We start from the raw sequence: 27,034 nt of genomic DNA, 5'->3' as shown, positions 1-27,034 counted from the left end.
TTTATCATGATTGACAGGTTGGCGTGTAGAACCCCCCTAAAGCATCCCCTGCTTTATCTTCTATTTTAAAATAAATGGCACCATAACTTAAAATGAACATCATGCTGTATTGAAGAACACTTTAAAGTAGAGCGATGAGGCCTTCTTTTTGCAACCAGTGGAGTCATTCCCTGCTGGAAATTAGATAGAATGCAGGTTTAAGGCACTTCCACATTGGCTTCCCTTTTCAGGCCCCAGAAGCTTCGTCCATTATTTTAACAGTCAATGTGAACAACACGGCAGTTTAATGTGGAAGTGAGATGGAAAAGCCACCACTGAAAAGGGCTGTGTGTTTGGAGGAGAAAAGTAGGATTCAGGAATAATGGATCATCTCGGGGGACAGATAAAATGATCGGTCTCATCTGCAAACAGGTGGATTTGATGATTTCTGGTATCTTAATGTTTCTTAAATCAATGATTGGTTTTGGAATTATTTAGTTATATGTTTGCATTTTCCCCCAATCACATACTGGCTCCCTAAATTGGCCAAACTTTGAGAACCCCTGATGTAAAGAGATAAGAATATATAGGCAGATGTGCTACTAAACCCCAAACACCAATTATCAACCTTTATGAAAGTAAAACTGTTAAGTTCATTTACTACACAGTCTTGCTGTTCAGGCCTAATTTCTCAGCTCCCGTATCACATTTAGCCTGAAGCCAGTGGTTTCTCTGCCTGGTCATTGTGAAAACTTCACCGCCAAGACAAGAAGTCATAATGTATCTGCATTTATCTTCCTACAAGCTGCCAAGCAAATTTTGTAACACTGCTGTGTTGTGAAAAGATACTGGCTTTAGATGAACATAAACCAACAAAGCTTTAAGCCGTTAGTGGTTGGAATAAACACCAAGCAGTGTGACAACTCTGTATTATCTGTCTGTTTCCAGATGGGTCCTTGTAGACTGTTTCAGTGCAGTTTCTGCAAAAATAACTACATTTTAGAATAGTTTTCTTCCCTGCACTTTTATTTTCCCATGTAATGACTCAAGTGATTCTAGGAATATCTGAGCTTTTGCATATTAATGTAAATGTTGACAAACCTTACCCTGTAATTCGAAAGTGAAAGAGGGTAACAAAGTAGGTGGGGGCAGCAAACAGGTTATCCTTTCAACAGGTGTGGGTGAAAACCCCCACCAAACCCTGTTTTATGAAGAATGTGAATCTTCAGGGTTCAGACCAGGGGCAAGGAGGAATTTCACGAGTGATGATAAAAAAAGAGTAGGTTACTAATCAGAAACTCAAATATAAGGTAGGAAAATAAAATAAAAAAAATGATCTTATGAGTCCCTACAAAGGTAGCATATTAAATGTATCTTACAGGGACATAAGTGTCCTCTGACAGCCAAAAGGAATATGATGGTGATGTATTGCTTGGAATCTGGAGGTCCCCTCTTTGGTAGCTACAGCGTTAATAGTCCCGGGAAGTCCCACCTCCACTACCACCTTTCATGTTAATTTCAGCGTGATCTCTGCACGGACTGGAGGCAGCCGCTGCGTGCTGAATCTGCTGCTTCAAGTCGATGAGGCTTCGGACACAACCTGTCGCTGAAACACTGTCGGGACTATTTTTTGTGAACGGCTTCGTGTCCGTATAATGTCGCCGCTGAGGATGCGCAGCTGAATGTGAATACTGTGGATCCAGCTGGTAGTTAGAGAGAGGAGGTGAACGCACCTTGCATCCAGCCATGGGAGGTCAGATCACCAGGAATACCTTCTACGGTAAGGACAGTTGGCTTCACGGCTATTGATTCTTTAAAATTAATGAATCTAGTGATTATTATAACAGAAGACGTAGATGTAATCGAGTTGGAGGCGTGCCTCAAGCCTGTGTGCATGAAAATGGTAGGCGTCCTGGTTGCCTAAAATAAATGAGAAGTGAAAGTAGCCAAGTTTTACCACCTTCTGTAAGTCACGACTGGCTCTGAAAAAGAGAAAATATGAACAGGAAAACGTGTTTTTCAAAATTTGATAATAACATCATAGCCTTTATAAAAACGTCCCAGCTGGAGATACAAGTTTCTCAGTCTTGTTCTGGTTCTTCTTGAAGCCTGTTTACAGTATTGAAATAAATCAGACAGGATGAACTGAACCAAGTTGGTACATAACTTTTCCTATTGGTTTGTTATTTGTTTGAAAGTGATACACTCACATGCTTCATGAAGTCTGTTTGACGCTTTATGTCTTTTGTGTCCTTTGGTTATAAATTGATCATGAATAGGATACATGTCTTAAATGATGGTAGTTAACAGGTGCATTGGACCTTATTATTAATCTTTTTTTCACATTTCAGTAAACATCAACATTTCTTGCAGAAGCTTTCTAGAATACAATATACATATAGGCTATAATTAAACGTATTTAATGCAATTTAAATGTGTCAAACACTATAAATTTAAAACCAAAGCATGCATTATAAAGTGTTTGACTTTATTTACTATCATTCTTTCTGTTTTATTCAGACTTTTATATATCTATAATTGTTTATTACATATTTTTACAATTTGAATGTTTCCAGCATGAATGTTGAAGTATCAGTCTAGAAGAGGGTAGTTATTGATTATCGCAAAGCTGTAACAATTAGTCAATTAATAGATTAACTGATTGTAAGAAAATTACCCCGTAACTAATCGATAATAAGTTAATCACTTAATAAAAATGTAAAAAATTGACATGCTCAACTGGTACCAAGGATTTGCTGCTTTCCTGTGGTTCATATAGCTGTTAATTAAATAGGCTATATTCCATATACGCTACTAAGAAAATAGCTATCAGAAAATAGCTCTAAAACAACAGCACTGATGATTCATTACTTAATTTTACTAGAGCTGCAAGTTGATTTTATATATTTATGTAAAGAAAAAAATGCCAGAACTCTCACGTTCCAGTTCCTCAAAAAATAATGTTTTCTCGTTTCCTGACAATCTTTGGACTGTGGGTGTTGGCAGGACAAAACAAGACCCCCGAAGATGTCCCCTTTGGCTTTGGGAAATTGCGTTTTCATGTCAATCAATAGATTAATTGATAATGAAAATAAATGTTAATTGAAGCTATAAACTTTACATTACAATATATAAACACTGTACATGCATACCTAATTGGTCAGCGCCTGGAGGTAAGATGGATAAAGTAGTCTCTGATTTATGTCTCTTAGTTGAAACTTAATAAAAAAATCAATATCACCTCAAAATAAATCAAATTTTTTAACAGATTCAACTATTTTTGTGACACACTGACTTAGAGACGCTAAACTTTGTCCATCTTTAAGTTAAATTATCTTCTATCATTTACAAAGCACAATATTAACTGTGAAAGAAACAGCCATATAGAGAGACTATCAGGCAAACATCTTCTCTAATCTAGGGTATAATTTATAACATGTTACCAAATGAAAAATAAACAGCACTGTAAAAGTAACAGGACTGATACACAGCAATACTTACGGGAAGATGTTTTAAAACTTTGTTTTAAGAATCGCTTTTGTTTACCTCATACTGAAATAACACAAGCTATGACATATTTGCAAAAGCTAAAAACATATACATGCCCTTTGGCTCTTTAGGATGCTGCCTTTGAGTGCATGTCTTGGGAGAGAGGGCCATCGAGCCTCTATACCAACGTCACACCACATTAGGGCCTGTGTTGGGGCTTCTTAGTGAGACCGAGCCTGGGGATAAAACACAAAGCGTAAGAGGCCAGGTGACACTGGCCAGGGCCACTCTTTGTCTCTGCAATGTTTGTCCTTTCCAAATAATGACAGCAAAGGCAGTCACATTGTGTGCGGTGGTGCATTAAGTAACATTATCCCTCCTTAAGTTGCTCATCAGACATTTGTCATGGCACCTTTCTTTTATCATTACAAGGCTCTGGTCACTGTTTACCCTGATGTCTCCGTCAGGTCGCATGACTTTTTAAACACACTTCAACAGCCACTGTATCATCAGCACTTTTGGCTCCAACCAGCTGTAATTTACAGCAAATCAAATGCAGTATTTGTATTTATCCATTTATTTACACTTATTTGACTTTATTCATTGTTTGTATTCTCTGTGTGCTCTAAAAGATGCCTGGGATGTGAAAATAGAAAACAGACTGGAAAATTAAATTTCACAGCAGCAGAAATGATATTAATGTAGTGAGAATGGAAGAAGATATTGGTGTCTTGGTTAGATGGTAAAGCATGAGGCCTGTGAGGTGTTGCTTCTGTTTTCAGACCTTAGAGGAAATACTCTATTCAGTCTGGGCCTTGATGGAGTACAATACAGTCTTGTTTTGTTTTCTCGAAGACATCACGTCTGACATGACATCATTGATGCAATATGGTTGAAGGATTTGTTATGACTTCATTTAAGTCCACTGTTGTGCATAGAGCACAATTCCACATTGTTCTGCAGTGACAAGAGCATGCGAAGAGCTTAACAAATACACTGAACTGAGCCCAGAACACTTGGCAAAGCATCTCTGATTGTGATGTGAAGGGAAAGACTCTTTCTACTTAAAACTCAACAAATTAGACGTTTTAACATCCCTTGATCCTCTTTCTCTGCCCTGAAATCAGAAGAATAGTGACGTTATAACAAACCTAAGTCACATTTAGTCATTGCCAATCCTGACAGTGTTGATTGATTTGTCTCCAGGGTACATTATAAACACCATGACCCTCCAAGGTCACTCAAAGAGAAGCAAGAATAGCTGTCAGCAGTGGCTCATATACTTCTCTCACGGACAAACACAAGTAGCTCCACAGTCTTCCAAATTTAGGTGTGAAAATACAAGCAGTTCTCAAGGATGAAGAAGTGTTAATTAGTCCTGAATTATTTATTTGGCTTCCGGTCTTGGCACAAATGCTGGATTTTATGGTACGTTAAGACCTTTAAATGTGTTTGTAGAGAGGACTTAATTATTGTAGTAGAGACATCTGTATCAAATCAGTTGATGAGATTACTGTATATAACATAATCAACTCTGAATAATCCAGCCTTATATTTAATGAGAACCAAGTGTCTGTGAGAAGATGCCACAACACCACAGTGACCGTGGCGTTGTCCTTTGAAGAGAACTGTGGTACCACAAATGGGGAGAATTGGTCTTAATAAAGGGAGTGAGCGTGAAATCAGGCTCATGACGACATTGAGCAAAGTCTTTATCAGTCTAAAAACTAAAAAGATGTTTTGCTCTATTGTGAGGCTACGGTATGTGGGAGCAGTCATGATTCACGCATGTTCACATGGGAACAAATTACAAAACTCTGCTGCATATTATGAGTCAGATGTTCTCCTTTGGGTCTGCTTTTATTCTGCTACTTCCTCTGACCAGCAAAACACAATACATGTCACTCAATCTCATTTAGCAGCAGTAATTTTCTTTTCTTTTTTTCATTCTGATAAGGCAGTGTGTACTTGACTCTCAGGTGTACATACTGTGATTGTAATGCGCTCATTCAAACATGAGCCACAGCTGGAAATAACTTGTAACAGCCATGCATCGCTATTTTAAGAGTAGCTTGGAAACGTATCAGCCAAATGAACATATACACATCAAGAACTTATATAAGATCCCAAAGCTTGCATTCTGCTGCACTAATTCAGCTGTGAGAGATGATGTTAGAGAACCTTACATGTTAGCTAATCATTTTTGTTTTCTTTTCCTCCTTCTCATGCTCCATTTCCTCCCTTCTACCGATTATTGTACAAATGTGTTCCAGCACAGTGAGAAACAAACTGTTAAATTAAAATTTGGCAACATGTAGAATAGCAGAAAGTGATAGGTGTTACAGGAAATTACCATTCACTGAAATTAAAAGCATTTTTTATGTGCACAGCTTCATTGTTCGCCTTAATTACGTAACCAAGGGAGCAATTCTGTCCTTGTGTTTTGTTTCCATCCAAGGACATTTTTGCATGTAATTTAACTTGCACGTTGTTCTTTCATGTCAAGTACAGTAGGTGTGTGGTTGCACTGTGCTACCTTGAGAAGCTGAAAACAGAACCCAAGTGTAAGATTATTTTAATAAATCTTTACTTAATTGGATGTTAAAGGAGCAGGTGAGATATGTGAGAGGAAATTGCACGTGACAGCAAGTCACAACCTGAGTCCACCTCACAATGTCAGTATTTAAAGTGAAGCCTGTGGTGGTGCAAACTAATCTAATATTCTAATCAAATAACTGTACTCTGCCCCAAGAAGAATTTATTCAGTAATGCATTTTCTTCTCCCCACCCGTGGACTAAATTAAGCAACAACTTTTCCATCTTCACATAGATTCTCTGAACGGACCGTTTCCTGCCACATCTCAGCGATGCCACCACAAGCCCAAGCGCTGCCTGCCCATCCAGCCGTGTAGAAGTTTGTCCTCCTTCCCTCTGCTCTTCCACCCCAGCACCAAGGGCTCGCAGATTGTCATGGACATATCCCAGAGGACTGTCAAGAGGCAGGCCAGCTTTTGTAACGCCATCACCTTTAGCAACAGACCAACCGCTGTGTATGAGCAAGTACGGCTGAAGGTAAAACTACACTAGCTGTCCTAGTTGTATATTATAGTTCATTACACGGTTTGGTTGAATACTTGATTCTGATTGGTCAATCACGGCATTCTGTGGTCTGCTATTTCTGTGTAATAGACCGTTACTAAGTATAACAGACCGTTGGATGGAGTTATGATCATAGACTCTGGCAGACCATTTTTTTATCAATAAAATCGTTATTAAATCAATATTTGTGCTCATACCGCTGATCAGCGGATTACAAAGGGAGAGAGGGTGGGGGATAAGGGGATCGCTATTGGCAACAATGCAAACAGAGCATTAGTTAGCTCCATGGTTAGCTCACTCACCGGGGTGACCTGTCTTCCACTGGAGCGGTTCTCATCAGCGGTAAAGTTAACCGTCCAGACCAGGACACAGGCATCATCAGTGTGTAACCTCTGTATGAATAGATGTGTAATAAGCCATGTAATAAGCCGGATAATATAGAGCCAGCCGGTCATTATTGCAAGTTGAACCCCTTTAGGCTGATTCAAGACCTGCATCACCCTGTCGAGGTTCGAACTCGCAATAATGACTGGCTCGCTCTACATTATACCTTACATATGCTCATTCTGATCATGTTTTGAGAATACAGTAGTAAAATGACAATAGGAGGTCAAATGAAAGATCCCAGTATGCTTAAATATAAGTAAAATCAATAGATTTCTGTGTGAAACTATTATGACGTGATGCAAAACACAAATGTAGGAAGTATTAATAGAGACTAGTGCAACGGCTATGCCACCTCAGAAAATTAAAAATAAACATAAGTCATGTTTAGGACCTGTTCTTTTTCAACATGAAAGCTGTGGTTTGCAACACTAGATTGTTTCCTCTTCTTTGTTTTGACATTTCACTAGTAAAAACAAACATCACAATTGAGTATGTGAGATTTGCAAATGTATCCGCAATAAGCAACAATAATTTGTGAAAAATGACGCTGCATCCATTTGGGACCTGCGTGTGAATCAAGGCTGAAGATTACAGCACCACCAACACTAGTTATCCCGATGGCTTCCATCATTTCCTGTAAAACACATTACTTTCCAAAACCATACAGTGCAAAAATGTCTTGTATACTACCAAGATACTGCACTATGAACATTAGTGCATACTATATTTTATAATGGTAGTATGTACAGTAAAATATTGAAAAATTAAGACACTAATTGTGACTGTGATGAAAAGTCCTTTCTCTCTCATTCTCTTTATGTTTTTACTTTTATTCTCTCTCTTAATCCCCCTTTTTTGCTCTCCTGTTTTGATTTTCTTTCTTTTCTCTCTCTCGCTCTTGTGTGGGCCAAAGCAGCAGCAGCTTAGAACAAGTTTCCACTTCACCTATCAGGCCATCTATGTCTCGAAAGTGAGAGAGCAGGGCAAGCATTGCCATGTGAGGAATACTGTTATCTGGCACGGTAAATGCAGTAAATAGACGTTCAAAATGAGACAAAAATAGTTTGCAGGTGATAACCATACCAAGGTAACTCGTTTTAGTTTTAGCCTTGCTAAAATCACAGCTTGATGCTATGGATGTTGGTGGCAATGTTGGTCTGTGTATAATATCTTAGCAGCTATCATTGCCATCATTAGGTCAAAATGTGTCCAATACTTTAGTTAATGACCAAATACCTGCAAAACTAATGAAATTTCAATCAGCCTCAGCTGTACTTTTTGTTAAGTGCTAATTAGCTAATGTTAGCATGCTCATACACTAAAATAAGCTAATGAACATGGTAATTATTAGTTACACCTGCTAAACACAATGTAGTTATACCCGCTAAATATCAGCATGTTAGCATTGTCATTACGGACATGTTAGCATGCTGATATGAGGTTATACTCAAGTTCACACAACTATGATGAAAGTAAATGTAAAGACCTTAAGTTGAATATGTTCATGAATTAAAATTGTGTACTCTCCAGATCACTAAAAAGCAGTGCTGCTGGAGCGGTGCTTTGCGTCTTGGTTTTACATCCAAAGACCCATCGAGGATCAACCCAGACACCTTGCCGAAATACGCCTGCCCTGACCTGGTCTCCCAGAGTGGCTTCTGGGCAAAAGCCCTGCCAGAGGAGCTCTCCAATGAGGGAAACGTCATCTCCTTCTGGGTGGACAAGAAGGGCCGGGTGTTTTACCGCATCAACGACTCCAGCCCAATGCTGTTCTTCAGCGGGGTACATGTCTCTGAGCCTGTGTGGGCTCTCATAGACGTATACGGCCTCACCAGGGGGATCCAGCTACTAGGTGAGTCGTCATTCAGAACCAGGTCCTTTCCAAGAAATGATGACTCTGTTTGAATTGTGAACTTAGCAAGAGTAATGGCTTTTTTCCTTTTTTTTTTTAAAAATCTTTTTGGACTAAGAGATTTTTAGCCATTATACTGCCGGCCTCTAGAGATGGCAATGTCGGTCGGTCAGTCAGTCAGTCGGTCCAGATTGAAATATCTCAAAGACTTTGATGGATTTCCATTAAATTTGATGGGCCTACAGACATTCATGGTGCCCAGAGGATGAATCCTAATGACTTTGGTGATACTCTGAATTGTACTTTGTCTAATACTTTGGTTTATGCCCAAATATCTGTAAAACTACATTCCCATCATCCTCAGCTGTACTTTGTGTTAAGTGATTAATATGTTAGCATACTGAGCTAAAATGGTAAACATGGTAAATAATATACTGCTAAACATCAGCATGATAGCATGCTGACATTGGCCTCGCAGACCTCACAGAGTTGTGTTACTATAATGCTTTGAGACTGGAAACCATTCTGCATCTGATGTTTTTTTTCAGTGTGAGTGGTTAAAAGGTGATGTTACATACAGCTGCTCTATTTTTCCCACACCGACCAAATAGCTCAGTGGAAAAAGATGGTGGGAGATTAGGTAGATTGTATAGTTACCATGGTTGTTAGTATCAAAGATATTTCCCTAAAGGAGCAATTTCAAAATGTTGGAAAACTATTCTAACAAGTTCTCCATGCTGTTTAAAGGTTTAAAGGGTCATTACAGCAAAGAAATTACAGGTCCTCCACAATCATTAACAGCAGTTTTCACCGCACTGAATCATCTGAAGTATGTTTGGATTGTAGATTGAGATGCATTTATGAAACACATCATGCATCAAAAACAGCTGTCTCCAATTTTTGAAAACAATACAAAACTATGCAAAACTGATAAATAGGAATCCTTGTGGACACCTCAGTACTTATTTATAACCATTTCCAAGAATTACACTGCCTCTCTCCAAAGAATAGAGGCTGTCAGCACCGTTAATAAAAATAGAAGAGGCTCCGATATTGTGTAGATAGTGCCATTTAACCTAATTTCTCCCGGTGTGGTTGACAGCGAGAAGCGTGCTATCTTGTTATGGGCTGTTTGGTATCCAGCACCAGAGTGCCACTATCTGGGGTTCACTGGCCTTGTGGTACTGAACAGCACACAGCTCTTGTCAAAGAGTGTTAGTCATCCCAAGAGGACAGACAAAGATGAGGGATGATGTCAGGTGTCTGGGGTATGTTTCGACTTCAGTCAACCCGAACACAGATTAATGTTTAAATGAGAGGCCTGTTCACCAAATGGTATGGAATGATAACAGATTCTTTCCATTTTACAACTAAAATGAAGATGTCCCGCAACATGTTCATGTAATTTGTACCTGTGAATGAGGCCTGCAGCCTTAAATCCCACTGTTTCTACTCTAATCGATCACCTTTATCCCCACGTTGATGGCTTAAACCGAAAATCCTCGGCCCTCAGTCAGCTGAAGGATCACTTGGCTATCAGCTTTCCTCTATAGCCTGAGAGCGTCACTACTGTAGAGCATGGTATATCTCAAAGGCCCGGTATTGTCTCAGCAGTTGGCTGCATTTCAGCGAACACTTAGTATCTGAAATATGGGCGGACACATCAAAGTCTGGTGTTGTGAACTGGCACATGTGCATATTTCCCTTTAACAGAAGGGTGCATTTTGATTCTTAATGATGCTTACACTTGGGTCTGAAATGAATGCTGCACCAGCTGATAAATTGAGCCAAATTTCACCTGTTGTGGGCTTGGTATCACACAATCTGTCAAGGTAGGAGTTACGGATCTGCTGCAGTGGTTTATCTTTTACAAGAGACAAATGGAGTGTGGAGCTGTGAATAAGCTCTTTGGAGTGTGGAGAAGGACTTGGTTAGGTGACCTTGATTTGGCTTTTGAGATAAATGTGCAAGCCAGTAAAAATATGAAAGAAAATAAGTTGTTATAAAGCTGTTGACTTTAGTGATATGGATTACTGTGTCAGTAAGATAATGTGTTTTAAGAGCTTTAGGTTTATCAAAGCTGCTCTTCAGCAATTGTACACATGGGGATCAGTTTACGTGTCACTAAGAGTCCTACTCAGTCTGTGAGACAGAAAGTCTTCTGTGCCTCTGAATGGAGCTTTTTAAAAGAGTACACCACCGATTTAGCATTAGCATTGCACCCTTATAACATTGTTGTTGTTGTTATTTATTAAAGTTGAGTCTTCAGACCCAGCCGATGCTGACTCAAATGACATCACTTGAGGCAATGTATCAGATTTCCCTCTAGAGCCGCAATATGGTTTTGCAACCTTTTCCACACATGCAGTGGTACTCCTTAAGACCCTTAAACAGACTTGGAGTTGCCCTTTAAAGATTGAGAAAATAACCTTGATGATGTCATCAGGGTTATCTCAAGTTGTGCTTGAGATTTCAAATTTGGCATTAAAGGCTGCTTTACACACACATTTACCATGAAGGGAGGGTTCTAATGAAAGACTATATTCATTATGGGAATTGTAGGATTGAACGTTTTTTGGAGTTTGACCCGTAGGGACTAAAAGTCAGGATATCATATCTGCTGCTTCGATTTTGAGGTTTCTTTTTTTGATCTCAGTGTTTCCTTTAGGATTTTTTTTAGCAGTGGGGGCAGGTCCGAACACCCTCCCCTTTTTCTGCCGAGTGTCCGCGCTATTCTCTGACATGCACTCTAACAATGCAGCCCTATTTCTGATACCGTGGGGGGCATAAATGTTGCCGTGGGGGGCCGCCACGGTCAAATCAACATAGAGAAAACACTGGATCTGTCTCTTGTGAGTCCCACAACTTTATGCAAGAGCTAAATCGTTACTCTTTAAGTCTATGTTAAGAAAATAAATATATATGAGTAGTGATAACAGATCTTTGCTTCCACAAAACATTTAACCATTATTTCTCTAAGCTAAAGCATTCTTGTGTTATGACCTCATTCCCCACCCGACATCAGCCATCAGCTTAGACCAATCAGCCTCACAAGCTCTTATTTTAAGACCCGTGTAGTGAGCATAACTGTATCTGATCACGTGCTTTCTTCGAATAGCTTCCTCACCTTTAATATTTTATGGACTAATTATGAAAGTGTCCCTGCTCACATGTCAGCACACATAAGTGTCAAATTGTTCCTGTGAACTGCCACCTGAGTTTAAACGTCTACTAAAGACATTGTTACAGGCACAATTCTTTATTGCTATTCTGATCAAATGTTTCGGTGGTTTTATTGTTTTGCTTCAGCTTATGGTTTCTGTGATCCTACCTGCGGTGATAATTTCTATAAAACCAGAGCTTCTAATACCCATTTTGAACCCATGATAAAGTTGCAACCATTTTTTTCCTAATTAAGTTTTTTTAAAGATGTTTTTCATTCAGTAGCAATGACCTACTATGAAAGTAATCAATTTTAGCACAGCTAACAGTCAAAAGTGTGTTGTTGTTTTTAGCTTGTGGATAATCTGCATCAAACTGTTGTGTCTGTTTATTCCTTTACAACTTTACACACTGTATTAAGGAATTCAACAAAGCTGCTATCCATCGCTGCCTTTTCACTTCTCTAAATGAAGCCTGCTGCCAAAAGACCTGATGGCAGGTCTTATTCTGATGTTTAAGGATCTTTTCAAGAGCAGTGTTTTTTCTTTAGGCTTTTATCAAGGCAGTGCAGTTCAGTAGCTAGCCACCCATGCATTGAGTCAAAAGTGATCCTGAGATCAGTGAGACAGCTTGAAAGCTGAGATGGTGTTGCGTAAGAGAGGAAGCTAAATGAATCTGCTGAAATCAAACTGAGCCTCGGGGGTTGTCCAGACCAACAATGCTGCCCATGCAATTTAAGAAAGATCGGTTACATCACCACACTTGTCCTACTCACGCAGCTATCAATAAAGACTAAAGTGCCTTGCTTGAATTTTGTACACAATGGCCTGTGCTATGCTGAGACGCATTAGCCCTTAGAGGAACTGACAAAAGGTTTCCTCGATTATATAATATGTCTCAAGCAACATAACTGTTTTCAAAGCACCATTTTTCAGCTGCATTTTCAGAAATGTCTCTATTTGCTTTATTTCTCTGAGCAGTATTATAAGGCTTAAGGCCAGGCTTAAGATACAACTTTGTGAAACAAAAACAGCATTTCCAAACAGATAGATTTTAAAATGTAAAGTTTAAAAGATATGTTTTCTTTTTTTGTTGTCAACTTTTAAGCATTTGATTTGTATTAAGGTTGTTGTAGAACCTCCAGAAAGCAGGTCATAAATAACTTGCAAGTGTTTTTAGTTTAATTTCCCAGAAGCAGACACATATGGGAATACTATACCTTTCTGCAGTCAAAAAAGTAATGGTGCTGTCTTTACACATGTACAGCAGCAGTCTTAACAGAATGTGTTTGTTTATGGGACGACTCCCAAGCGACCACACAGCCTCCACCATTTTGCACAGGTATGATGGATTCCTTCCAAGTTAGATAAGCCGAGCAAATCAAAGGCATCTTTTGATGGATGCAAGATGCTCTACTGGGGGTTTGTTTACTAGCGGTAGATGAGTCACTTAATCACTGACAGACTGGTAGTGATCCGTGAGACCGGCGTCAGCTAACATCATCTGCAACCTGTCTCTCTGGTCGCTAGAGAAGAATCCAAAATGGCTGCCAGACTGTCAAGACGCTGCATACATCTTAGGTGATTAAAAGGAGGGTGTTGACATCAATCATGTCTGTACATGGCCATGCAATGCATTAGGCCTGTAGAGCATCATGGTGGGGAAAACCTTGTGCTGTATGCTCTTTATGTTTACTAACATCCTGACAGACATCACTAATGTTTCCACCTCAGGGTCAGAGGGAGCAGTTTTGAAAGAGAGACCTGGTGTTTGTTTTTTTAATACAGTTTGCATAGATGTAGATTTTCCGCCAGGTTAGTGGCTCCATGGATGGGAATGTCATTCTGTTGGATTATATTAACAAAAGTAGGATGGATTTCCATGAAATTTTGCACAGCCATTCATGGTCTCCAGAGGATGAATCTGTAAGACGTTGGTGCTCCGCTGCCTTTCCCCCTCGTGCCACCAGCAGGTCAAAGTTTTTAATCATCCTGTGAAATATCTCAACATCTATTCACTTAGATGCATCAAATTTTGTAAAGACATTCATGGTTCCCAGATTATGACTTTGGTGATCCCCTGACTTTTATCTATAGTGCCACTTAATGTGGTTTTGTGTGAAATGTCCCCCATCATCTACAGCAACATAGGTCAAAATTCAGATTGTGAACATTATTGATAATTCTGTCAATTATGACAATGAATCAATTGATTGTTTAGAAATTAGTTGAGAAATGGCCACCATAATTGGTGATGTGTGATGTCATCAAATTTCTTGTTTTCAGTTTACTATGAAATAGGGTAAGGAAAAGCAGAACAATCTCACAATTCAGATTAACTGGTAGAAATTGTTGCATTTTTACTTGAAGAATTACCTCAACAATGAATCTATCATCAAAAGAAGAACATTGTTTTTCTGTTGAATGACTAATCAATTAATTGACTTGTTTCAGCTCTAACCGGTATGTTAGCACTGTCATTGTGAGCATGTTAGCATGCTGACGTTTTGCTCAAAGCACCAATGTGCCTAAGCACAGCCTCACAGAGCAGCTGGCATGACTGTACACTCTTGTAGTTTTAAATTCATTAGTGTACATTTGCAATGTTTCACTGTTTTGTCTGAACCCATTGTAAACTCTTGTTAGCTCATGTGAACCAAATCCTGTTATTTGAAATGAAATGGAAACTGTTAAAGATCGCTGCAGGTTTAGCTCATACCTGTTTTGTCAACAGATAAAGAGATTGCATGTAAATGCTGAAAAGTGCTGTGCTGCACAAACATGTTGAGTTGTCTGAACCTGATTGTGCTGTACTTTCCTTTCTTTGTGTCTATTTCTGTCTGTGTTCACTCAGTGTGCCTAACGCTCACGCTCACTTGCTACAGATCTCACTTATTGTTTCACTTGTCAACATAGATTATGTTGAGTTTCATAGTGTTTTTTTATTTGTGGGTGAAATGATTTATATATAGAGGTCAGATAGGTGCAACCTGACACAAGTGGCCAGAAATACAGCATATGGGTCAGCCTGTTGACAATGCAGGTAAAAATGGTTCAGTATGATAGGTGAAGAACAATATAAACAATAAATATGTAAACATTTAAAATCAGTGTTACAGTATCAACTTTTATATATTACACTGTAAAGGTGTGGTCCACAGGCCTTTAAAAGAGAGCAGAGCTAAACAATTTTGTTAATGATTGATGAAGACACACAATAGGCCTGAAGGGTCCGATTACCCTGAAGTACTGCAAATGAACGTTGTACTAATACGTTCAATTTCTGGTCTGCTGCTTACAGCCAAATCCTCCAAAAACAATAAACTGGAAATTCAACATGGTAATAACAATATGCAAAGTCATCTGTCAAAAGTCAACTTCCAGCCAAATGCAAACAGACAGTGAGGACGAAAGGCAAAGAGAGATGCTAAATGTCTCCATTTTATAAACATTTAGTAATTTCCTTGAGCTGAATTCTTTTGGCAGAATTAGACTAAAATCATGAATCATACTACAGCCTGTCACTCTTTTTTCTCTTTTGCTCTCTCTTTATGCTGATCACACCAATAAATCATATGAAATGTGATCCCCTTTATCAAGGGACTGGACATTTAAACCTGATTATAATCGCATTAAGATTTTGCAAGACTATGGACCCTGTCCCAAGTTCTCTTCTTTTGGAAGTTTCTGAAGCCTGCAACTTATGTTCAGCTCAAGAGACCCATTTGGCCCATTTTGATACCTTTTTTGGGTAAAAATCTTAACACTGTGGTAACCTTGTTCATTTTTAAGTAGGTACATCGTCCTGATTAGCTTTCCAGCCATGTTTGATGCTGAAGTTGTAACTATGCCCCTCAGCATTCAGCCAATCATAAGTCCCCAGTACCTTTCCATAGGCAGCATTTAACATAGTTTTACATGATAAATCTAACCAATTTTGTATCTATACTACTTTGTACTTTCACGTTTCACAATTCTGGAAAAATAAGTGTACTGTCGTTTTAATGTGTCTTCTACAATGCAGTATTATAATTGCAATGTTTTTATCACTAAATGTGTTTTTAAATTTGTAATTGCTGGTAGTAGTTTCCCCTTGATTGGCATCTGCAGCTGCACACTATATCCTGATAATAGAGATACATAAATATAGTACATGAGTCACCTTTTTTGTATACCAACTGTCAAACTAAAAGAATAAGAGTGTAGTATTTAAAGATGGTGTTGAATTTGGACACAGATAACCTAAATTCCAGGACAAAGGCACTTTAGCATAGTCCGTTGGTTATTACTGTCATTTCTAGACAAAGCTACAACATGAACACCTATTTTAAAGATAGAAAGATAAACACATTGTGGAGGTAGGACTTCAGGCAGGGAGCTGAACAAGGATTGTGGATATGTTGTAAGGCCAAGAAAATAGAAGAGAAGAAGATTTTCATCACAAAATTTTAAACATTCACAATAACCGATGATAGCAGTTCACCTTGCCCAAGATAATAAGCCATCTTAATCTGCAGTACATTGGCTATAATCAGCAAGAGAAACACATTGGATAAAGGCAACCATGGTAACAGTTCCTCTGAGGCTGATGTGAGTCAAGAGCAGAGCAAAGTGCCAAGAAATGACTTGAAAAATAGAGAATAAATAAGAGATTCACAGACTCAGTGAAAATGGTCTTTTCCCATGGCATTTTATTTAGCATGTGGGCTAAAAGAAACAAACTAAAGTCAGCATACAAAGCACACATATAGTTGCTGGTCTTTGGGTAGATCATGGCAACTTGTGATTGGGTAAATGCTGAAGGGCCTGAAGAGATCTACCATGCAGTTTGCAACGTTTTTGGATTTTCCCTTTATTTCTCCTCTGGATCGTTATTAAAACTAAAATAAAGTAGTTCTGTCAGACAGTTGCTTACAATGAAAGAAAGGCCTGGTATGAACTAAACTATCATCATCTGCCAGCTTGTACACATAGGGATTAGGGTCTATGTATTTACTGTATGTGAGCTCTGTTTCAAGTGACCTCAGTGCTTGGAATTTATTTGATCTGTTGAACCAAAATAAATGCTGCTGGACGGGCTATTGTGCCTCAGCTGGTGTTAATCGACCCACATGGAATCGAACAGATTTGCGGAGAAATCAAAATAGAAATCGTAATGAAACCTGTCAGGTTTGGATCCTGGGAGCTGGGTTGTACAGCGGAAAGCCTTCAGAGAAGAGGCTAATCACTTTCAGATGAGTCTAGTCCCAGTGAAGATGTGAATGTGTGTATTTAGTGTGCAAACGTGTCTATTTTTGCAGTTTTCATAGATGTTGTTTTGACCAAAACAGTGAGATAAATCTATAATTGGAGAAATGTGTTTGAGATCAGATTGAAACACTAAAGACACCTCATCAATCAATGGCCACTCTGACACTTTGAAAATACTCAAGATAAGTGTTTGGTTAAAAGAAAAGATTTAAAGCAGGGCTGTTGTAAAGTGCATGGTGTTTTATGCATTTAGAGCCACTTTAGTTAAGCTTTTAACTGGCCTCGGAAACACTGTGCCCTTGTGACAGCCCTAAAGTGCTAAGCGTCATTTGTCACTGCTGCCATTTGTCACCTTTCTTTCCATGATCACTGTCTAAAACTCAGAAACATCTGGCACTAAACCAGAGACTCGACTTGATCTCTCAAAAACGCCACATATGTGGCTCCTATTGCACTTGGCATCTCAGATACTCAAACTGTTGGGCTTCTCCCTGTGTATCAATATCATAGCGCTCTCTAGCCTTTTAGCCCCTCCTGCTTCACACTCATACTTGTGCCATTATCTTGAGTGGGATGCCACTCCTTAAAAGTTCATCAATGCAGATTTTCTCCTGGAGTCAGTTCTCTTTTTATTTCTTTGATAAGCGAAAGCCCTTCCCTCTCCTTTTTTGGGACAGACACACAGCCCCTCCCCCTGCAGCCTCCTTTCTCATGACCAATGACTTCACTCACTCATTCTAGACAGAGCCCTGGATAGGCCCCCTAGGCATGCATACTTAGGGCAAATCTCCAAACACACACACGCACAGTACACACGGACACAATTGGTGTAGCTGACCTTGTATAGAGGTTGCAGCTTCACTTAAGCCCCCAAAAGCCTCCTAATCCTGTTCCACCGGGCCAAGGAATCAAAGGAACCCTTCCTCTTCTATTCAGTACCATGCCATTGTCTGACTGAGCAGACTGATCTCATAAAGTGGCGTATGTATGACACACCAATTCGTATTCCGTTTTTGCGTGTTATCAAGACGCATAATCGTTTTTTAGCGTGTTTATCAACGCTGTTCGGCCGCCATTGACCTACATTACGTGTGAACTTTCGCCGTAGGGAGTAGTATGAAAGGACGTAAGTCCGCAGAGGGAGGTTGGTTGGGGTGGTGGATGGGTAAAACACAGGGATTGCCTCTCGCGTGTGGCGGTTTTCAACCGTTTCTTTTTGTTAATATTCTTTTTTTTTGAGCCTTCCCCAATGTTTCTTTCCTAAACCCAACAGTTAATTGTTTTCCTAAGCGTTTGACGTCGGTCACCGTCATGTTTTTTTTATTTGTTTGTGTTACTAAAGCCTTTCCCAATGTTCTTTTCCTAAACCCAACCTTTTTTTTTGTGACGTTGTTCTCCCGATAGTACGGCACGTTTTCGCGATAAGATGCGGTGTGTATGTTTACATCCGCTGTATACAGCATAGACATACACGTGGATAGCTCAAAATGCGTACAGATAACACGCCATTTGGCTTTAGGAAAGTGGCGTGTATGTTTATGCAAAGTCATGATGCCATGTTGGACTGAGAGCAACATTAAAAAGGCATATCTAAAAATGTAACTGAATGATTTAGATCAAAAACTACTGTACTGTAATACATGCATGCCTCTCTAAAATGCATTTCAAGATGAGGTGGAGCCAGGCTGTTGGTAGGGTACTATCTTAAATGGCTTTTTAACTGCAATACGTCATTCTGGCATGTGTTCCCAGTGAAACAGGATGCCAGTTTTTCAGTTAGGCTATGTCCTGAACATCCTTGTTTGCATTGCGTTCTCTTTCCGGGAACTGGTTTTTCCGGATTGCATTAAGAGTTTCTGTCCCTGAAAGTTGCAACTTCTTTGAATAAATAAACCTAAAAGTAGAGGGATTTTCTGCAGGGATATGTTTTGGTGTGGGTGCGTTACTTCCACAAAGACAAGAAATTCCTCCATAATGTCCGTGTAAGTTTCTGATTTTTTTTTTTTTCTCACAGCTACAATGCTTAATAAAAAAAATGCAAAGCCAAGTGGTCAATTATTGACCCTGCAGAACCATGTCAGTCTGGTATGTGTTCCTCTATTTTTAATCAGAGCTTTCCTCCTGAGATTGAGTAGCTGGAGCTGTTCAAAGACCACTTAATTTTACTTGGACAATTTCAGCCATGCTCTTAATCACGTTGGTATTGTTTTCGTGCCTGACAAAAAGTCATTTAGACTTGGCCTTGCTATTCAAAAGTTACAAGGACTTGAACTTTAAAATTGCAAAGTTGGATATAATTACCATTACTGTATGTTCATTGCATGCTATTGTAAAACCACTGGAGCATTGCCAAAATTAAGTTAAGCTGCAGTGAATTTTCTGTAAGGGGCCCATGGTTAATTTATAAGGACAAAAGCCAAGATTGCACCTGTCTTTGTATTAGTGAAATTTTAATAAGTAAGTAAGTAAGTAAGTAAGTCGTCTGAGAGACTTGGCTCAAGAGTAATAAAGCGTGTTTACACCCTAGTTACAAAAAGATTGTTCGCTGTTTGAACATCCCAAGTCAGTGTTTTGTTTTTGGCAGACTTACCTGTATGCTACAGCCCCAGATGCAGTTCCCCTTCCCCTGTTATGGTCCAAATGTGTTCATTTGAATACAATAAAATGGATATCATTTAATTATTAATTATATAAGAGTAGATGTTATCACAGGTTTGTTTGATTAAGTTTACATTTGTACCATTTGGAATGGCAGAAGCTGGGCATCTCAACCATTTAGCCATTATTTTAACCAATTAGCCATTTCCTCTAGCTATTTCAACCATTCTCAGATAACGGTTTCAACTTTTTGTGCTTGCTTGCTAATAGTTTATTAGCTTTTCTAGCAGAGGCTGTATCTGATTATATTCTTTTTTTAATAAAAATGTTCTAATTAGTTGAACAATCTTTCCACGTATACCCTGGGGTACAGGTACCCTGGTTGGGTTTCACTGTCATGAAATGAGTGATATAAAGTTTGGAAAGGTTAAACCGGGCTGTGCCAGCCACGTCTCTGCTGTGTGTGTGTTGGTTATGAGAGCAATTCTTTACGCCTTGTCATGCTGTAAATGTTGGTGTACACACTTAAACACATGTTTAATATTGCATATTGTGTTTCAAGCTGGGTAATCGATGCTTTTTATATTTGTCAGGTGTTTTATGTGTGAAATTACTGTATATCCCAGACTCCTTTGAGACCAAACCAAGGAAGAGATCATACATATTTATTTGGCTCACGTCTTTATCTTTCATTGTTTTGTCTTTTTATCTTTTGTATATCTTGCTTTTCCGCAACAGGTAGAAACTCTCATAAAGTTGCTATTCTCCTCACAGCTTGTTTTGACTGCTGTGCCAGTCTGAAAATCAGAAACTGTGAACAGCAAGAAGCCACAATTGCAAGAATAGAAATTATCTCTTGTAGCCCAAAGTCGGCTAACTTTGCCTTGAAGACGATAAGGCTGCTAATAATAAGAGCCTGATGCTCAGTTGTGGACACTCTTGACTGAGGAAGTAATTAAGTTCCAGCAGTTTATCAGTGGCTGGCCGGAGATGTGCTGTCTTTGTGTGATAACGACAACCTGGTGAGGTATGCCCTTTCTCTCAAGTGGCCAACCCACCCTATTTTTCATCCTCTCCTCCGTACTCCATCCACTTCCCATATGGGAAGCCCAAAGCAGATTGAGGCTAAGAGCCACATAACACAGCCATCATGTCACTCATCCCTAGGCTTGTCCCTCCCCGCTCTCCTCAAATGTCCAATCAGGCTAATTTTAGCCTGTGTTGGAGGGCCGTGTTAAATTTGGCAGCGTGTCCCTAAGCGTGCCACAATGCAGATCCGACACACGCTTCTTCTGTTTCCATGTGGCTTCTATTTTACAGTGAGCAGAATTAGCATAGGAAGGGCTATTTGTGAGATAGACATGTGATGCAGCTTTTAGAATGCCTTTCCCTTTCAATGATTGGGAAAAAAGCTGCTTTTAGCATCCAGACATAACTTAAAATGTTACAGTGTTAACAGTGTACAGAGGTAGAATATATGAAGGTAAATATGGACACTGCTGCAGAGACAGTTTGTTATGTAAACAGTGAGGACTCGTGGTTGCTCATTACAGCTATTTCACACCCACTGTATACTATACATACACATTTAAGTCCTTGACAAACACTAAAAGGTAAACTAGCTTCATTAAAGATTTTTAAAAAATCCAATCTTGAGATTATAATGTCTGCATTTTCACACCTTAGGCTTTCGATTGTGGTAAAACGTGATAATAAGATCAGTAAGAAAATGTGGCTTATTATCACAGGACTCCGATCTGAAGACAGAATGCGAGGCTCAAACACAGATAAGCTTTATTTCAGTTGCTTCATGTGCATCTCTTATCCTTCAACGTTACATAAAGCTGTTGCGTCTCTTATACTGTGATGTAGCCACTGGCCTGCAGCTACAGTATGCCCGCACTTAAAGTCCTGATGTGTTTCTAAGTATCTAAAACATTGACGTATTTATTCATATTGTTGAGCCTTAGTAGAGAGAGTGCATTAGAATGAATATGTTATAAAGCAGAGAAGCTGCAGGGCACCATTTGTTTACAGTGACAGGTATGATTAATGAACAGTGCGCAGACAGTGAATGTAAATCAAACCAGTGTTGTACATGGGAATATGCAGGATACTAAGTGGGTAGGTACATTCAATTTGGTTCTATGGGCACTTGGAAAGACAGTTAATTGAGATTTTTGTGACTGTATTAGCCACAGACATTGTGTTAGTTCACACTGAATTTTTCTCTTCAAAACACCACAAACAAGTGGTTATATAACATTCCTGTTTTTTTCCCCACAGACAGCGAGATGGTCCCCATGGACTGCCTGCGTCCTCGTTCTTTTACTGCCGCCCACCGGGCCTCTATTCAGCGAAACAGTGACGACCCTCGCCTTTCCATCAGCCTGTGTGACCTGAGCCTGCAGCAGCAGGAGACACATCTGGAGGAAGATGATGAGGAACAGGAACGACTACAACGCTTAAGCTCCGCCTCCTGCCATGTGCCCCAAAACTCTCAAAACTCGCAGCAGTGCTCGCTGCTGCCCAGCCATTTGGACACCGATCTGCACTTCCACTCGGTGCACGGCGTCCATGTTACCGTGCTGGATAAGCACACAGTGGCGCGGTTGGATCACCGTGGTGACGAGAGGACCCTGGTGTTCACCAGTCGGCCGATGCGCTGCTCAGAGACTGTGTTTGTGAAGGTGAAGGCAGGTGTCACACGGCCCGGGTCTCTCTCTTATGGTGTGACTTCATGTGACCCGGCCACCCTAAAGCCCAGTGACCTCCCGTCCAACCCAGAGTCGCTGGTTGACCGCAAGGAATTCTGGGCCGTGTGTCGGGTGGCAGTGCCACTCCACAGTGGAGATATCTTGGGCTTTGTGGTGAACGCAGAAGGGGAGGTCATGATGAGCCATAACGGCATCAGTGCAGGGATGCAGCTGTGTGTCGATAACTCCAGACCACTCTGGATGTTCTACAATCTGCATGGCGCCATTACACAACTCAGGATTTTAGGTACGCTCACTTCACTAAAACTGTATGGAAACAGCCTAAAATACCTTGATTATCTTAAAGGTTCATAATTGTATTTTGAGGTTATACCAGAATAGGTTTACATGGTTTAATTTTAAAAAAAACACCATATTTTTGTTGTACTGCACATTGCTGCAGCTCCTCTTTTCACCCTGTGTGTTGAGCTCTCTGTTTTAGCTACAGAGTGAGGCATCGCACTTCTATCCCATCTGTGTTGGGAGTCGCACATGCGCATTAGCTAGGTACTAGCGGTTAGCGACTAGCAGTTAACGTTGCTAGCGGTTAGCATTGCTAGCTGTTAGCCACCTCGTTCTCAATGGCAAAACACTGCTACAACGCACACAAGTTCACCCTAATCTACAAAAGAAATTGTATAGAACTTCTTACATGTCCCTCATCTGCAGGTATTCCACGCAAAGTTGGAAGTGCGCCCTTGTTTAGAAGAAGTCTCCCGGCTAATCCTGCCTTGTACTAACTGATGTGGTATTAGCTAAAGTAGTTAGCACACACCAAATGTTTCGGCCGATGACGTAGACGGCCCTGCCAATTTTGACCAGCTCACCCCGAGACTGAAGGCAGGATACATTCAGAAACCCGTATCTCACTCAAAACAGCATGGATGTTTTTTTTTCCCAAGTTTGTATGCGTCTGGAAGCACCAGAGACATATAATAACACCCCAAATCCCAGAAAAAGTGTTTTTCTTCATAATATGGGCACTTTAAATCACTTTGGGAATGCAAAACAGCAAATTAGTATTTTTAAATGTCAGCTTTCAGGAAAAAGGGAACTGTTATTATTCCCCCAGAAACTAGTCCTTAAACATAATAGCTTACATTCATTCATTTCCAGTGTCTTCACATTCCTATTCATTGTCAGGTGAGATTTGAGTCTTGTTGCCATGTTCTTGGACTGTGGAGTGAAACCACAACTCCAAACCAAAGAGCCAAACTAAGATTTTAGCCTTTTTTGGTAGAAGCAAACAGAGGAAGTACCTACACAGATCAACAGTTTATTAGCATTAGTTTTAGCAATAATTTGAATATTAAATCAAATCATGATTCAATGAATTTGATGTTCCATAGATATCTACATGATGTCATTTGTAACTTTCCTTTCAGAAGTTAATGCAGTCTGTGATCCTTGAATACCCACTCAGCCGAGTCATGAAATAATTTCCCCACCTTTGCTGTCTGGGCTGCTCTGTGGCTTTTTATCAACTCGTATATCTTTTGGCAATCTACATTCTACCCTCTCACAGTTTGCATATGAATGTTAACTTTGTATGTTCAGTTGAACAGAATTCCTGTCAGCGCCATTTGATTGCAGCAGATTTCACAGAATGAAACAATGTTACCTGAAGTTGATCACGCCTGGTGTTGATTTGTGGGACTGTGGGACTGCATGCACAGTTTAATAGAATAAGAACAAATAATAACCGGGTCAGTAGCTGTTGAAAATGACTTTGGCATGGGGCACTTTCCATAAAATCATCTCTCAATGCAAATCAAACCAGCTATTAGGCTAACTGAAATAAAACCATGCCAATCTCTAGGTATGGTGAAGGGTATGTGATGATGTGGTGCTATTTTAATTCCAAAGGCCAAGGGAACTTTAACAGGATGCATAGTATCCTGGATCCATGAAATAACTGGCCTTTAAAAATAAAAATTTGCCTGCCTCTATGGGAATTTAACATAGGGTGTACTTACTTAATATGCACCCTGTATTTTAAGGAAGAACATTTATTTATTTACGATACATTATTCATTCACAAACAAAATTGGTGTCCTTAAAAGGTTGGATTTTTCCTAATTTTTTTAATTAAGGCATTAAGATCAATTTGCAAAAGATGATTTTTTTTATTCCTCTTTTTAGTCAAATTTAGCATGGGTGTCTTAATTTTTTCACATGACTGTATATGCTTATAGTTTTTGTATATTGTAGCAATTTTCACCAGATTTCGAGAATTAAAAAATCTCCGGTATCGCAAGTTTATTTTGGACATTTAACACATTTTCAGCAAAGAGGTAGCCTAAATAAGCATCACCATATTTTGTGCAAATCCCAGTTAATGGGCCCATGGCATGAAAATTTCACTTAACATTAATATGCGTTCCCCTAGCCTGGTCCCCCAGTGGCTAGAAATGGCGATAGATGTAAACCGAGCCCTGGGTATCCTGCTCTGCCTTTAAGAAAATGAAAGCTCAGATGAGCCAATCTGGAATCTTCCCTTTCTCTGCTTTGCCCGCCCAGAGAATTTGGCCCGCCCATGAGAAAGAGAGAGACATCATGGCTTGCAAAGAAGCGATGCATGGCAGTTGGTCAAGATCACACTCCCACCCTCCACCTTGCCCCCCTCTCTCCTCCTCAATAGCATTTAAAGCTACAGACACAGAAATGGCTCATCCTAAGGAAAGCTCATTGTGTGACTGGCTCTAGTGGCTGTAATTCTGCACCAAGGCTGAATTTCGGGAAAGAGACTTCAGATACAGTATTAGGGGACCACTAAGGCCTATATAAAAGCATCCAAAAAGCAGCATGTCATAGGACCTTTAAGTTTGAAATATTTTGTATGACTAGCTCAGTTTTGTAAGAGTCTTGCACTTAAAGGATTTTAAATTCTCTATTATTCATAAGATGGAGCTCAAGCATTGCTTGCACTTAATGTATTATGATGTCACTGTAAATTTCTGCAGAGTGCAGCAAGCACAACTGTGAGTGCTTTTGATTTGTTTACAGTCGCCGCCTGTAGATAGACAATTTTTTGAAAACAATCTTCCTCAACCCCAGTGTTGTCTTCTGGCTAAGTTGATAATGACTCTTTTCACAGGAAATTATTATTATAATTAGAGGCAAAGTTTTCTGAGATACTCAAGAGATGCTAAAAATGCATTGGTTTCTTTGAATTTGTTTAAATTCTTTTTCATGTCTGCATTTTAGTTTCTCCTCTCCTCTCTTTCATGTAGTCAGTCAGACCAGGGTTGTGGAGGTTATTTTCTGTCTTGCGTGGGCTCCCAGCATTATGTATCAGGAGGGGGCCCATGATAGCTCCTTATGATGCCCTCCATATGCATTATTAAAATGTAATTGCAGGGAGGTCTGAGATGCTGGGTTTTCCACCTACAGCTTGTTCCCACTGGTCCTTCAATCTTCTCTTCCTTTTTTTCCTCCTGCATTTTCTTACCCTCTATTATTTGGGGTATGAGCATTTTTCGAGTCATTACCCACTCCAGCTGTGCATTTGTGACGTTTCTGTTCACCCACTCGCTGCAGACGTATGCCGCGAGTTTCCATGGAAACATCTAGCCACTGAAGCAAGTGACAGTTTGTCATTGCTGGGTGTTGTCAAGCCTGTAAAGCCGAACAGATGGGAGGCTGTTGCTCTCACAGGGTCATATTATCCGTGTTATCTTTGTCATGTGAGATATTTAGAATCAATAATGACCTTCAGTAGTCATGTATTACAGATGTCCTGCTGTGGGTTTACATATGTATTCAGCTCTAATCTTAAAGCTGCTATAATCAGTATTTTTATATTAAAGTGCTCATATTATGCTTTTTGGCTTTTTTCCTTTCCTTTATTGTGTTATATATCTTTTTCGACATGTTATAGGTTTACCTCTCCGTGAACCATCACCTTATCGTGGTGGAGAGGTTTGTGTGTCTCTGTGAACCTGAGGGCTGTGTTGTCTGGAGCTTTGTGCTCCTGGTAGGGTCTCCCAAGGCAAAGTGGTCTCAGGTGAGGGGCCAGACAAAGAATGGTTCAAAAACCCCAATGAAAAAGCTAAGCAGAGATGGAGTGACCCTGCCCGGAGGAAGCCCGGGGCCCCCGTCTGGAGCCAGGCCCAGACGGTGGGCTCGTCGGCGAGCGCCTGGTGGCCGGGTTTGCCACGGAGCCCGGCCGGGCACAGCCCGAACAAGCTACGTGGCAACTCCCTCTCCATTCCATGGGCCCACCACCTGTGGGAGGAACCGTTGGGGTCGGGTGCGATGCCACATGGGTGGCAGTGAAGGTCAGGGGCCTCGACGGACCAGACCCGGGCAGCAGACGCTGGCTCTGGGGACGTGGAACGTCACCTCTCTGTGGGGAAGGAGCCGGAACTGGTGCGGGAGGTGGAGCGCTACCGGTTAGATCTGGTGGGGCTTACCTCTCACGCACAGTCTCGGTTCTGGAACCATACTCCTGGATAGGGGTT

At 40.1% G+C, this 27,034-nt stretch overlaps 1 protein-coding gene across 1 annotated transcript in view; it reads left to right on the top strand.

The window, feature by feature from the left end:
* Positions 1–1,505: 1,505 nt before the first annotated feature.
* Positions 1,506–27,034, top strand: part of neurl1ab (neuralized E3 ubiquitin protein ligase 1Ab) — a 33,813-nt gene continuing 8,284 nt past the window's right edge. Inside the window, exons 1-4 of the mRNA XM_028603591.1 lie at positions 1,506–1,759; positions 6,299–6,540; positions 8,485–8,806; positions 22,102–22,818. Coding sequence (XP_028459392.1) covers positions 1,726–1,759; positions 6,299–6,540; positions 8,485–8,806; positions 22,102–22,818 — 1,315 coding nt within the window. The 5' untranslated portion in view covers positions 1,506–1,725. The remainder of the gene's footprint in view (positions 1,760–6,298; positions 6,541–8,484; positions 8,807–22,101; positions 22,819–27,034) is intronic.

This window comes from Perca flavescens, chromosome 17, assembly GCF_004354835.1.
Source record: "Perca flavescens isolate YP-PL-M2 chromosome 17, PFLA_1.0, whole genome shotgun sequence".
Classification (NCBI taxonomy): domain Eukaryota; kingdom Metazoa; phylum Chordata; class Actinopteri; order Perciformes; family Percidae; genus Perca; species Perca flavescens.
The sequence above is the reverse complement of the archived record's forward strand: the minus strand, read 5'-3'. Positions and strand labels throughout refer to the sequence as shown.